Source organism: Barbatula barbatula (assembly GCF_947034865.1).
Source record: "Barbatula barbatula genome assembly, chromosome: 5".
In the NCBI taxonomy this organism is placed as follows: domain Eukaryota; kingdom Metazoa; phylum Chordata; class Actinopteri; order Cypriniformes; family Nemacheilidae; genus Barbatula; species Barbatula barbatula.
Genome location: NC_136769.1, coordinates 13,774,869 through 13,790,495, shown reverse-complemented (window position 1 = coordinate 13,790,495; position 15,627 = coordinate 13,774,869). Strand labels below are relative to the sequence as shown.

General features: G+C 37.5%; 1 protein-coding gene across 3 annotated transcripts in view; it reads left to right on the top strand.

The window, feature by feature from the left end:
• The first annotated feature begins 349 nt into the window (after positions 1 to 349).
• The window catches only part of tnrc6c1 (trinucleotide repeat containing adaptor 6C1), a 46,299-nt gene continuing 31,021 nt past the window's right edge, over positions 350 to 15,627 (top strand). For all 3 annotated transcript variants that reach the window (XM_079457116.1, XM_079457115.1, XM_079457114.1), the window contains exons 1-3: positions 350 to 483; positions 6,223 to 6,326; positions 6,558 to 6,579. In XM_079457116.1, coding sequence (XP_079313242.1) covers positions 6,264 to 6,326; positions 6,558 to 6,579 — 85 coding nt within the window. In that variant the 5' untranslated portion in view covers positions 350 to 483; positions 6,223 to 6,263. The remainder of the gene's footprint in view (positions 484 to 6,222; positions 6,327 to 6,557; positions 6,580 to 15,627) is intronic.

Sequence of the window (15,627 nt, the reverse complement as noted above, 5' to 3'; positions counted from 1 at the left end):
TTGCTTTCGTGGACTCGTTTACAATGCGCATTAGCGAACTAAAGGCATGCTGAAAAAAACCCTTTACGCACTTTATACAGTATACGTGACTTTATCGATGTGAAAACAAACGTCATTCAGTAAAGCTCAAACTGCCCGTGTGCGTGCGCGCGTGTGTAGCTGCTCCTACAAAAATCGCCGAAATGTTACAACCCTTCAACGTTAAGCTTTCTAGCCGATGAAAAAAAATCGTCGTTTTTCGCTGTTTGCACTGGCATCTTCAGATTCGTTTGCCCTCTGGATAAGTTTCGCTGTCTTGCATAGAGGTGAATTCCTCAACTGGAAAGTCAGGCTCGCCATTGCAGCTCACTGCAAGAGCGAGTGTCTGACTGCGACTGAATATATCTGATCTCTGTCAGTACGGGTATCGACAACGTCCTCCTTCACCATGCAGCTCATGCATCGGATTTGAACATCAGCATTCGCTCCGTCTGTGTAATAAAGGTAAGATGTGACATTTTTTGAAACGCTTAAAATATTGAAGTGGGCGTGGTGTGGTCATTTTTGTGTACATTATGGTTTTAGTGTGATCGTTTTGTGTTATTGTGACTGTGCCAGTCGGTGACATTGAGAGGGTACACATTCCGAGTAAAATGCTTCAATGTATCGTGGTCTGTTCGTAAGATAACTGGGCAGTGCTTTTTAACAGAATGCTAATGTGTTTTTAATCGCATATTTTCTGTTTAGATGGCTAGAAAAAGCTTGCGTGTGCAAATGTTTACCCCCCTCCCCACCGACGCTTACATTGCCCCATTTTCCAAACAGACGCAAGACAACTTTCTTTTCTATCTTATATTTTATACGCGATTTAGACCGATATGAGGGGCTTAGATGTTTATAACTGCTGGCTGTATGAACGGTGTAGTCATCTGTAGGGATTTCCCCATTTCATTTGAAGAATTGTCTCTCGAAAGATGTATTGTGTGAATGCTGTGTATTTTCAAGAAGCCCCAAAATGTTCTTTACATCCTCGGGGCTCGTAAAATGCTAGAAACAGTGTCTATAACGTTACCTAGTGTTTTCCTGGGTCACATTGATCGGATTGGTGGAATGGTGTCACAGCCTTTCTGTCATGATATCGAGCTTAGGTTCGTTCCAGTGCTGGTCAATGGCACACCAGAAATGAAGTGGACGATAGAGAAACCTCGTTGTCACGTCAATGTTGTTGCCTCGAGCTTTTTGCTCATTTTATTGGGAGTGGGTTGAGTGTAGCTATTTCTTTTTAATGTTTAATAAGATTGGAAATCTCCAAGTTTCTGCTAGAACACCACAGATTCTACAGCTATCATAAACGTAACCTTTTCATATTGATAAAGTATTGCCTTCGTATGGATGTCCTTCAAACAGTGTAAGAAGCCTCACATTATTTAAATGCTTTTTTAGCTTTCAGACGAATATCAAATTGCCACAATATTGACTGTAATACTACTACTTCTACCTTTGTTTTGACAAAAGTGTATTTCAAGCTTGTTTGACGTGCAGCGTAACATGCTTCTTAGGACAGCATCAATGTCAAACATATTCTGCCCATAACTGTTCACGTGGTGTAGGGAGATTTTTGTTTCCCTCTCTGGGTCAGGGGCCCCTGTCACAGGCAGACCTTTGAAAGGGCCATGTGTTCTCTACCAGTGAGAAAGAGTTGGACAAAAAGAGGCCACCTAATGCTCAGATTACCATAAAGCTTAGGTCACATTGCCCTCTTCCTATGAATCCTCGCCAGCATTAGCTCTGGCTGGGGATTTGCACCACGTGGCTTTATATTTGGTTATTGTAGATTTTGGTTATGGGATTGTACTGGACTGTTTCTGGTGCCTGTGCAATCCCTGATAAAACTTCATTGTAAAGTATTTTATTAGCTTCAGTGTAATTGTGGCATTTTAAGCACGATCATTATAATGGTTATTTTCTAAGGTACTAGGATATGTTTTATGCAAAGTAGTAAAATAAACGCGTATTAGATTGCCAGATTTTATTTTATTTGAAAAGTTTGAGAACCACTGTCCTAACGTTATCACTGTGTATTAACATTATACATTTTAATATTACACGGAAACAGAAAATGGACTGTTTAGGACAGTACTGTTCAGTAGAATGCAGTATCTGATTCCCGAATGTTGCGTTGTTGGACGTTGATTGTAGGCATATTGTATGAGACATCCTACAGTCCTACAGGGTTGGTTGTAATTCCGCCGCTGAAGTTCAAGCTGACGCTTTTCCCCCCTTGATGCATCACTAATAACCTTAGAACTGATCACTCTCAATTTAGCCCCTGTTACATGAGTTTCCTCTTTTACTAAGTCCATTAGTCTGCTGAACTGTTGGATGTTTTGCATTTTATTGAGACAAATGTGCAATCGCCGAAAGACCTGCGTGATTTGAGTATAATGACAGGGGTCTTTATAGAAGGCATTTGTGTGATCTATTAGGGCAATAAATTGTCAGCAGAGCTTGCGAAAGTGCTTTCATTAGTGACTTTGTACAGAGATGAAAGTCATCGGGACCGCTGTGACAGTGAGTCAATCCACCAAAGCTATTTTTAGAGGCTGTTTGCCCGCCAGTAGCCGAACATTTGAAAAATCACCTTTCACTCTTTTTCATTGTCATTCAGGCTGGCAGAAAGTTTCTTTCAGCTGGATTAGAAGGGTACCTGCACATGTGGTCTGGAATTCTAAAAACAGGATTTCACGCCTTACTTTCACCATTGACACATATATTCGCCTGTGGAAACAGACTTTAAAGGCTCTCTTCCACATTGTGTTTCGTCTGCGTTTGCTGTTGAGTGCGGCGGGTTGTCTAGAGGTGATTTTTGTGTTATTCGGGGGTTTACTGGCATGTCAGGTCTGGTCGTCTCATGGTTCGGAAGTTATGGGTTCCTAATGCTTGATTGTGTCGGATGGAGAGGCTGCAGACTTCTTCCTCTGTGGGCTGCTGTTGCTAGCCAGCGGGTTCCCGAGGGCTCGCAGCGCTCTTGTTTGTCTTGCAGCGCTGACATTTTTTGGCTCTGTGCCCAGTGAGCGTCTACCCCCTCCCGGCTCCTTCCACTGCATCTCCACTGTCTCTTCGACTTGCTCAGTTTTGTCCCCCTTCCCCTCCTACCTCTATTTTCTACTGTACGTCACACTGGCTGTTCGCGAACCGTATCGCATTTAAATTGAGATTAAACCCACAATGAAAGCGGTTTATGTTGCGGGTTGTGCACTTAACATGCATTATTGTTCCCCTGTTTGTCAAAGGTAATGTCACGATCTTCTATGAATTAGAACTGGGTCTATAATGTTTGGGGGGAATCAAAATAACATTTCAGGATTTTACATTACATATTATAGATTTAGGCATCTGTACTGTACACTAAACATAATGAATCCCAAAATAATTGTATTGACACCCAGATATGGATAAAACGTGGTCTCGTGAGGATTCTGCTGATTTTAACCACTTATATTTAGATGCTTGTTGTTTGTGATGTCTTTGTTTATCTCAACCCACTTGGGCAGTTTATTGAAAAAAGGCGTCAAGGAATGAACAAATATTGACGTCAATGTTTTTATTCTTAAAAGAAGTGTCCCTTCTAAATCCCAAGCACATCTATTTTTTATTTATTTTCATTGTTAACATGCAAGGCTAAAAACTCAGACCACATTTTATGCTGTTAAACTAAAACAGTGTTTTCATTTCTTTTTCCAAGCCCACTTTTAAATCAGTGATTGGATTCTGCGAGATTGGCCTTTGTTATGTAATGAATGAACTGGTGCGATAAGTTCATCTATTTTAGGCTTGTTTGACATTTTTCTCAACATACTCTACTCTATAACTCTATAAAGACCATTATGCAGTAGGGTTTCATTCATAAGCCATTTTCACGCTTCCGTTTTGTTGACTTCCGCATCGTTCGACGCAGATTAAAACGATGTTCCGGTTACACCCGTATCCAAAGCTGTGTCTGAATTTCCCCCCATTTCCTATTGAGTGCAATATTTGGGGTGTCCTCCATTTTTTTGTGTTGTGAGTGAACAACTCATTCCCTACATTCATTAACTACTTTTTACCTACAACACATTCTGATTTTGAGCGTACATCCGATGTCCTTTCAACCGATTAGAATCAGCCGGTGGAGAGTGACTGTTAATGCCATGAATGCACGTTTATATTTAATAATACGGTTATACTTTGTTCTTGTTGACACACATTTTCCACATTTTGCGAATAAACAGAGTATATTAATTAATGTTATAGACAATGGTGCTATAAAAAATGTAATTAAATAAACTTGGCAAAAAGTTGTTTTGTTTTCTTTATTAAAAACGAATAAAAAAAGTGACAAATAAGGTATACATTTTCTTTACCATTTTATTAAACAATCAATAAAGACACACAGATGTAATATACGTGTTATGACGAATGTCCGTGTCATTACTGACAATACTACTTCAGTGTCTGAAATTGTTCACTCATTCACTTCTTCCCCATATAGTAGACTATTTAGCATTCGCTGAATGCTGAATAGTGAATGAGTGAGCGAATTCAGATGCAGCTCAAGTCTAACAAGAATGACTGGATTAAATGTCTTCATATTAATAATGTAAACGATCTTAATACCCTAATACCGCCTGTTTAAAGTTAAGATCTTAATTTAGAAACACCCCGCAGCTAAGAGGGGGCTCTAGTACTGATGTTTTGGTCTAAGGTTTGTACTGTTTACGGGACAGCGACCTGAGGCAGGTAGGTGCTGATTTTAACAACTGAACTGCATATAATAAATCCAGTGTTCGGTGTCTCATTTTTACTCTTTATGTCTGTCTGGTTTGGTCCTGGATTATATCGATTAAATCAACGCTAGTAAAGGCAGCACGTTGTGCTGGAAAAACATCACCCGAAGGCCCTTTTTCAGACTCGCGTCACACTTCCTGTTTCAGAAAATTTCAAAAAATGTCTTCTGTTGTCTGTTCTTTATAGTGCTCCTGACATTATCAAATTTAGTTTACGACTCATGTGAAAGAGGCTTGCCGACGTTTGTTAATGCATTAGATATTATTAAATGGCAATGGACAATATATTTTGACAGCATTAATTCATCATTTTATGTTATTTAATATCAATACAGTTTTTCACTGCTTGTGCATTAAGTAATGTTAATGAATATTTGATTTTAATGATGTTTTAGTAAATGTTGAAGTTCACTAAAGTTTTACCTAAACATTTTTATATATGTGCACTTAGCAGTTAAATGATTCATTAAAATATGCACATTTGATTTTAATGGTGGAAAATTATACTTGTGTTGTATGTTGATGTTATACTTAAATAGACTGTAGCATATGTTCGTTGTCTTTTTGAAACCTTGTATGTTTTGGAAAAAACACAGTACTTTTTAACTGAGTACATGCTATATTGTTGACAAGCATTTCTGAAAACGTTTTATTGGTTAGATATTTGCAAAACCGAGTGACGAACATAAAGAGTGACTTTATAATAATGATTTTTAACAGAACAATTTAAATAATAAATATGGAGATACAAGGTCAAGGACAGCAGTGTTATCCTTACAAGTGTTTTATTCATTTTTTTGCTTAAAGAAACAGTTCACCCAAAAATTAACATTTACCCATAAGTTGTTCCAAATCGGTATACTTTTCTTTGTTCTGATGAACACAGATACAAATATTTGGAAGGATGTAACAAAACAGATCTTGGGTATATTAGTAGGAAAATTGCTTTATACATTTCTGCTGAACACAAAAGAAGATATTTTGAAGAAATGTAGGAAAGGAAACAGTTCTGGGGCACTTTTGACTACTTTTGTAATTTTTCCTACTATGGTAGTCAATGGTGGCCAAGAACTGTTTGGTTATAACCATTCTTCCAAATGTGTTTCTCTGTGTTCATCAAAACATAGAAATGTATACAGATTTGGAACAACTCAAGGGTGAGTAAATTGTTATTTTTGGGTGAACTGCCCCTTTAATGTCAATCAAGAGCAATACTTTATGGATGTGAATAAGCCATTATTAAATCTTAAGATTGACCAATGACTTTTCTTGCGGTGATATGACACGACAAGTTCCAAATTTAGTACCAGCACACTTTGCTATATTGTGGTTATTGTGCATTGGATTTTACCCTGCTTTTGCCTGTATTTGATCTTCACGGGGATCAATAATACTGACAGACTCTGTTCTTTTACAGCCTTGAGACAAAAAAAGGATACAGAAGAGGAGAACCATTTGATGGAAGAAAAGAAAAAGAAAAAACAAGAAGAAAAGAAAAAGAAAGAAGCTGCTCAGAAAAAGGTAAGTGTTTCTTTTCCTTGTCCCACAAGCTTTCACTTCACATCTTGTGCTTGTGTCCTTATAAAAGCTGCTTAACAGACACCTCAAAGTGTCTGTCGTAAGCCTATTGAGATCTATACAGCCCTGTTACCTCAACGGTCAAACTGAAATGTACCATTAAACAAGAGAAATGTTTATTGTCATAATGTTTTTGTATGTTCACCTCTGTTTCATTCTGTTCTTTCTTTGCAGGCTGCTGAACAGAAAACCAAAGGTCAGTTTTGATTTTAATTGCGTTGTTTTTTTTCAACGTTTCATACTTGCAACAATTACAAAAATATCTTGAATCTTTCAAGCGTTGTTTAAATTAAAAACACAGCGGTAAGCACCAATCTTGCTATCAGAACTCAAAAGCAGAATTTTGAGCTGGATCACTCTCTAGTCCCTGTAGATAACTGCACTTACTTTGTGACGATGTCTTCATTTGAGTTCAGATCAGTACGCGAGTAACTGCAGGGGTGGGTGACATAATACCATCCACTATAGTGCCAGTTTCAATATATTGAATCAGTACCAGGGCTTATACCATGAGTTGTGTGGGCTACATGAATTGCTGGCACAAGAAGCATTTATAGCAACATTTGGTAGAGATCTATCGACCATCTTTGGTCACCTCTAAGGGATTTAAAAGTTTGTGTTCAGGGTCTAAAATCTACATTTGCTAAGTGCCAAATAGAAGTACATATAAACTTTGAGCTGTTCGACAGTGCACAGTAACTTTTTAAGAACTTGATGCATAGATTCAATTTATTGCCAAGAATCATTGTCTAACAATAGCCGATTTAATGAATTGGATGAATATAGATATATATGAAATAGGGCTATCACGATAATTCACATCCAGAATAAAATATGTCTGTGCATTGTGCAGATTCATTTTGTATTCATAAACGTTTACACATAGATGCATAAATGAAAAGTTTGATTGCAAAATGAGAACAATCTAATTGTCCAAAAATCATGTTTATTTTATTTTGCATTCCAATTAATATCAATCAAACTGCAGGTGATTTGTTTTGATTTAATCCATAATAACTCGCTAACTAACACAATAAAACATAACACAATAAATACTTTCGTTGAAATGCTCGATACTTTGATGAGACTGGTGTGGAGTCACCAGAGACTCGCTGTGGAAAGAGAAGCATGAGAATAAACAGACCTAAAGACAGATAGTCGCAACACACTAAAATGCACATCTAATAGAGAGTAAAGTGCGATGAAGACCCACATTCTGACCCCATGAACACCAGTAATATACTGCACTCTCATTGTCTGTGCATATATTCATACTTCATTGTTGTCTATATTCCTACTGTATACCTATCATATAGCCAGAAGATAAATACGTTATATGTTATGAAATCTATCTTTACCGTGAAATAAAAGTAATCATTCTGTGAAATAGATTTTTGGTCATTCCGCCCAGCCCTGCTCGTAATTATAAATAAATTCATACATGCATATGTATACAAAATAAATATGCCCAGTACATGGACAAACATTATGTAAACACAAACCTTTATTCTGGATCTGCTTGATGGGGATTAATCATTTGAAAGCCCTAATATTGAATGTATGACTAGAGAAAGCATCACTTTTTACATCTTGAATTTACGTGTGTGGATAGTTTCTTACATTAAGTAACCATGAGAAAAATATGAGAAATGAGGAAAAAACCTTGCCTTTGTATTTGACGCTGGCTATTTAACCACGCTGTTTATTATTAATAGCCCATTAAAGAAGATTAATTTTCACGAGAACAAAAATATGTTGCAAATGACAGATTATTTTATTGTACATTTAAAACTGTACATTGTTCCAGATGCTCTTATTTACCATTGGCTACTGTCACCAAAATAGATTTTGGACCCAAGTCAAGTCTGTGTTTAATCTCATTGAACAATTAGGCAGCAAACCTAAGGCACAATACAGATTACAAAGAGAGTAAGTGAGTTGACAGCACTGCTGAGATAGTGGAAGCAGGGAGGTGTGCAGAGGTAATGGATCTGGACACTGAAAGATGGGTTACGCCCTCTTTATTAACCCTGAGGTTGAGGTATGAGGCAGTAAACTTGGGACAGCAGAGGGGCTCTATGAGGGCTACAGCAGAGCCGTGTAGGGCAGATGGGAGAGGGGCTTATGTCATGTTAAGGATAGACCGTCATAAATCTCATTAGAGCATCTGCTAATGCTGGACCTCAAACATTCCCTCTGGAGGGAATGCTGACATGCTTTGTGTGGATGTGTGTTTTAGTGTATTTAGTCATTTCATGGTAGAATATTCTGTAAGATTGTGGTCTGTCTTTGTCCTCTTGCACTTTCATACTTTGAATTTTTGTATCATTGCAATGGGCAGCTCACAGATTATGGTCCATCTGCGTGCATTGGAGGCATTTACAGAGTTCAGCTAATTCGATCTAATCTAATTTGGCTGTGTTTCACATCTCTCTTTATCGCCTCCTGGGCCCCTGTACCTAAGGATTCACATGATCTGCGGCTGATAAGGATATGTCTATTCCTTTCACGTTTAGGCTTCTAATCTATTCTCGTGTGATTTGGGCTTTGGGGTTTATGTTGTGGATCTGGAAAGCTACGTTTTGGTGAGATGTCCGGATGACTTGCATGATAATGAGAATGTTATTATTAAGCATTGCATAATGAGAATGTGATTCAGCAGGTCAACCAAACAGCATGTGTATCGGCGGAGAAAGGTGAAGGTGAACTCAATTACGAGAGTCTCTCAGAGAAAGCAGTGCTGGGCACAGGGGAGTGTAAGACTACCCAGCTTTCTTTTTCAAGAGAGGCCCGGGAGGCCCCACACGGGGGTACAAACACGGCCTCAGAGAGGAGGAGTGATTCACAGGGAAGTGCGTTTGCAAAACTGAGGGTGTGTTTTTGTGGAACGGAGGAAAAAAGGACGAATAGGGAGAAAAAGGTTTTATGGAACTGTGAGGTCTCTGTAGCTGTGTATATGGAGTAAGGAATGGAGTTATGTGAAAGGAAGATTTAGAACTTGCTTGTGTTTCTTGTCAGCAGGAACGTCTCGGTTTTGGCCATAGAAAAACTCTGAGAGGATTTTCAGACAACTGATAAGACAATCTTTCACTTTCTCTTAAAGGCATAGTTCACTCAAAAATGAAAATTCATCATTTTGTATCTATCTACCAGTCCATTACCCAGCATACCCACATTAGGCAGAACAGCTCACAAAAAGATTGATTGTCAGGTAACACCTGCTCTGCTGTAAGGACCCTCTCATTGCAGCATGTTTCTGTGGCAAATTTGCAGAATTAGGACATTGTTAATTACTGCTAATGACTCCGTCTGGCTGTTTGTCCTTGGGTTGCTCTGTTTGTAAAGATTATTTTCAGACTTTTACTGTAGAGCAGAATACAGAATGAAACTCTTAATATCTCGAGTCTTAAGCCAAACGGGCGATCTGAGAGGCAGCCGTGACCCACTGTGTGCAAGCATGTGCAGGGGAGAAAATTTAAGGATTCATTGCCTAGTACAAAACACATTTTGTTTATTATTATAAAAAAGTGCATTTACACAGTTAAGAAATGAATAACTAGTTGTTTGTTATATCAGCCTTTTTATGCTATTAGCTGATAAATATTGCCAGCTGATACATTGACACATATCTATAGCAAGCGAACCTAAGCGGATCTAAGCGAACACTCTGGGCAGTTCTGAGTTTCACAGATCCAGCACAAGAGCCAGCACCAATGTGACAGTCTTCTTCTTACACCCACAAATGTCCACGTCCACGTGAATCTGTATTTTGGAAAAGGGGGAGTTACAATTCATGCTGTCAGAGTATTTGGGTCAGTGACAAAACAGGGTTGTCAAAAACAGTTTTTAAAAGCATTAATCTGACATTTTAAATGTACTTTGTTGATTGTGTGTAAATACAAATACAATTTGCACCATGTTTTTATAAAAGTTAAGACTGAAGGGACTTGAAAATGTCAAATTGTGTAACTGGCAAAGAATGAGAAATATTAAACATTTTATCCATCTAGATGGAATGAAAACTCATAAAAATGTAAATCATATTTATTTTATTACCTTTATTTTAAAATATCACATGAATATAATAGATTTTTATAATAAAATAGATTTTATACATGTTATCTCTAAATATAAATTATAATTTATTTTTGCAACATTTATCGGGACAAATGCCGAAAACACAGTTTTCGAAGTAATCTTGGACAAGTCATGTAAAAATGGCTAAAAACCATATTCATTCACTAAATTAGATACTTCTCTTTTATAACACATATTGTTTTTTGGTAAATGGGTTAGAATGAAAATTCTGTCATGAATTACTAATCCTCAAGTCGCTTCACAACCGTAAAACCTTTGTTTATCTTCAGGACACAGAATGTTTTTGGTGCACAATAAAACAAAAGCAACAACTATATTCAACAATTTCTTGACTACTGCGCCAGTCTCCAATACCCAGAAATGTTAGAATTTCTTTTAGCACTCAATTTATTCAAATGTAGACACCCACTACATTATTAAATCTTGTTTGTATATATTATCATATTCAGTGGCGATTGGTGCCTAATCTTCAGGGCCAGCAGTTATTCAAAATATGTGTTCAGTACGTCATATCAAAATACATGTTCAGCGCATCACATGAACCTATGTGCATCGCGCACAATGTCAAAATACGTGCCTGATGCAGACGCGACGAAAGGGTTTATGATTAAAGAGACGCCCGTGTTTAAAAGTTACTCGCTCAGTCTGATGTGTAATCGGAGATAAAAAGTTAAGCAAGTGTCTTGCAGGTATATTTTGAACACAAGCTTCTCTTTTTTTCAGAAACCCTTTCGATGCGTCTGCAGCATAGTATTTTGTATTTTGACATGATCCACATAGGTTCATGTGACGTCAATATTTCAAATGACAATGTTAAAGTTAATACTAATATTTTATAATAATGATGAAATATCAATGCGTTTCCAGGGTCATACCATTGGACATGTATACCTAAGAATACCTAACAAACAAATTATCAAACATTTAAAAAGAGTTTCTAAGCTTTGTATGCAGTAGTTAGGGTCAATTGTTTTAGCGATCTCATGGCGGCTTTTGATAGCTCCGCACAAATGACATAAGAGCTATCAATATCACACAGATATATAATAAATACAGAAATACTCACTGTGAAAGTCGTAGAGCTCCCACACTTGGTTTAACTAATGGAAATATGTGACTCGCTCTCCTGCGCACAAGCATGTGTAAAGGCCAAAAGGCTTGCTTGGCCAACATACATTTTTCACTTCTGCTGACAGATTGGCAGAGCACAATTTATGATGTTCGTTGAATATATATACATTTCATTTGCACTTCAGACCTTAAGTTATAATTACCACAATGCATATTTTCTTTCGGGATAATTATTTGGAAGCTGTTTGTTGAGCCAACGTTTATCTACAGTGAATGGTGGTTACACCACCTTGACATTGCCTGAATTTGACTTGACTTGCATGATTCCCGAAATTATTTCAAATATTTTCAACAATGGTGTTCTAGCTATCTGATATGGTATTTTATTGAGAATTTCATTATTTTTAAACAAGGCACGCAGTTTTACGGTTACACCACATAGACATTTCTGCGATCATTAACGCAATCAGTGTCTCAAAATGAATTATAACCAGAATTTCAGTCTTTGTCCATAGAAAAGAGAATGTATGCAAGTAATTTGTAATTTGTAACGTCATTGACCCATTTACCGTTTAGAAGATAAAACTTTCATTTAAAAATATTTAATGTTCTGTGAGTCATATTAATAAATGAGAATTTAGCTTTTTCATATTTACTTAATTACACCAGCACTATGTGTTTTGATGTGGTAAATTGCGGTTCAAGCGTTTCTCATCATTCTGAGTTGATTCTCTATAAGCAGCTGTTTTTATCTTACCGAGGACCCCTAATTATAATAAGACACTTTCAAAGAACACTTTACAGAATATAGCCGCCATTACATATTTAGTAGTTTATATGTTGTATATTTTTCATGGTGGTAAACTGCAATAATGTTTGTATTTGTCTCTCATCTCGTCAAATTGTGAGTGTCTATTTTTACGTCATTTATGTGGCATATCATTTTCTGTAGTTTTCAATCAGGTAAATTACAGTGTGGTATTTTTAAGACTGCATCTCATAATTTTTTTTCCAATTGCAAGTGTTGCGTCTCCAGTAAATAAAACCATAAAATGAAGCAAAGCATTTTATTTCCTCACAATAAACAAAATCATCTCGGCTCTAATTGGATTGGTGGTCTGCATGACGCCACATTTGAACTTGGCTTTTGGATTTCGTAGTTTGATGGTTTATCGGCATAGTTTGAATGAGCCTTAAAGGAACGGTTGACCCAGAAAAAGAATTGCTGTCATTTCTTCTGTTGTTGGTAGTGACTCTTTTGAGAGCATGCATTAGCTTTGTAATATTTTCTTTTAGAACTACAGATGGCAGCCAGACTTTTAGTTAAAAACTATGTTTTTTATAACATGGGAGTGTAAGAAAATGTAATCGCTGCCGTTCTGAAACCTGAAAATTCGCTGTTTTTCAAGACATAAAAAAGCACTACTTTTCAATTGATTAAATACTGTGTTGTCAAAGTTGCACTTTTTAATACTTTATATTATTTAGATATTTGCAAAACCCACTGACAAACATAAAGGGTGACACAAAATATTGGATTATAGCAAAAATAAGTCAAAATATGGCGATTCAAGGTTTCTGTGGAACAGCCGTGATATCCTTTGTTGTACTTTTCCTGCAGTTACTTATAGTATTTACTTGTTATCAAAAATCTTATCAATTTTCAGTTCTGGGACACCATTGACTACCATAGTTGGAAAAATGTAATGGTAGTCACAGGTGCCCCAAATCTGTTTGCTTTCCTAAATTCTTCCATATATCTCATTGTGGGTTTTTTTTCAACTATGGTAGTGGATGATGTCCTAGAACTGAACATTCTTCCAAATGTTTTTCTTTGTGTTCAACAAAAATGTAGATAGGTTTCAAACAATCTGAGAAATTTTCCATTTTGCGTGAACTATCCCTTTAAGACTGAGTATTAAACTCTGACTGAATAGTATTTAGTTTAGTTGGTTCATTCTGGACTAAGGAGATTTAGATGAGTAACAACCCCTGGAGTAAAGGGCGAGGCAGCTTTTGACATATGATACGATGATAGATGATTTCATAGGTAGAGGTGATGAGGTCTGCTTTCAAATTTTTTCATTCTATAACACCCACAGAGATTTAAATGTGCATTTTGTCTTTGCTCCCCACTATGCCTTTAGCGTGTTGAGATTTTATCGGTATAAGAGCAGACACAGACTTTCCAACATGAAGAAACTTTGCGAGCTCTCCTTGTTCCTATACAAGTGAGTCAGCACAGCCCTGCAGGAGAATCAGTGTTTCTCTGAGAGAAGCAGCAGAGCTCCCAGGCGTCTCCATTGATTTGCATAGAGAACCAAACACGCTGTGGTTTAAGGGCTGTGCATTTACGTAGGTTACTATTTGAACATCCCACAAAACCTGATGCAAATCCTGATTTTGCATGGTCGTAACAAACGTCCTAATAATTATACACTTCGGCTTGGGCAATTTAACCATCATCAACCACTCTGTTAAAGGTCCAATGTGTACATTTTTGAAGGATCTATTGACAGAAATGCAATATAGTATACATAATTATCCCTTCAGAGGTGTATAAAGATCTTACATAATGAAGTGTTTTGTTTTTATTACCTTAGAATGAGCTATTTCTACATACACCGTGGGTATCCTCTTACATGTATCCCAATTCATTTCTACAGTAACCCTTAATGAAAAACTTCTCTAAAGAGCATGTTTCGTAAAGATGTTATTTCCTTCTGCGGGAGCATAGTGCATCAAATGATATGGGTGTCAGTTGGTTGCAATTTGAAACCTCACCCCTAGATGCCACTAAATTTCATACACTGGACCTTTAAAGGAAAAATTCATCATAATTTACTCGCCCTCATACCATTCCCAACCGATGTCAATTATTTTCTTTTGTGTAGCATGAAAAATATGTATCTTTTTGTCACAGTAGATGTCACAAGGGATTTGTTGTTATTAAGAATAAAAACCCAGAAAACGTATTATTCTATCTTCACGAAAGGCGTGAAGTCCTATGGGTCTGGAAGGACATGAGGGTTAGAACTGATGACAGAATTTCCAACACTAGTTCATTGTAAAAGTGTGAAAAGCTTCGCAACATGTCAGGTGAGTAACTGCAAATATTCCCAAGGTGAAATATGATGTTCAAATTATAACCATCACTTTATCTCGACATCTCTGGTTGGCCGAGCACCGTTGTGCTTACACTTGTGCAGCGATGCTTTCGGCTTACATCGATGGCCATTATGGATGTGGCTACACACAAAACATAAACTAAAAAGAATAAGAGACGCTGCTGCTATTACACTCACATGGTGGCAAGAGGCTGGATGGTGTTCTGATTCACAGCAAGTGTTTGTTTGTGACTGCGAGTGTGTGTGTGTTTAAATTGCAGGAGGTGGTGCATGGAGAGAGAGAGAGAGAGAGACATTCTCTGACTGGGTCAGTATTTATAGCCTGCAGCCTACCGCCATCTTGTCTTTTTGCCCGCCTCGTGCGCGTTTGCGTATTCACACTAACTTAATCTCTATTCAGAGCAACTCGTCCTTGAGCGTGTTATTTGAAATGTCTTTCGGCATAATAGCCCCACCATGGCAGTAATAGGAAAATATAAGGATGTTGGGTAAAAGAGAGAATGGCTTATAATAGAGCTGTCCATCTTCATATCGTTTCTGTCTGAACGTCACCGTTTGGTCGAATGCGAAGCAGTAAAAACGCAGCCAGTTGTGTACCAGTAACGCAGGTCAGGTGAACCGAGCTCTGGAATCTGTTCCATAAGATTCACCTGCTCATCTCTGCACATGTGCTTTTTAATCCTTCATCTCTCGCTCTCTCTCTCGCTCTCTCTCTCTCGCTCTCTCTCTCGCTCTCTCTCTCTCGCTCTCTCTCTCTCACATTAAACCCAGACTAATGGGCTAATTCACGTTTTTGGTGTTAGACGCTGCGGGTTGATGTGTGGTTCCTCAGTCCAGAGATTACAGATTCCTCTGTGAAATTAGTTTTTGTTTTTATGATGCTGTTTTGGGAAGTTACTTTAAAATGATGAACTTCTTCCAAAGTTAAACTACAGTCAGTCTACCAC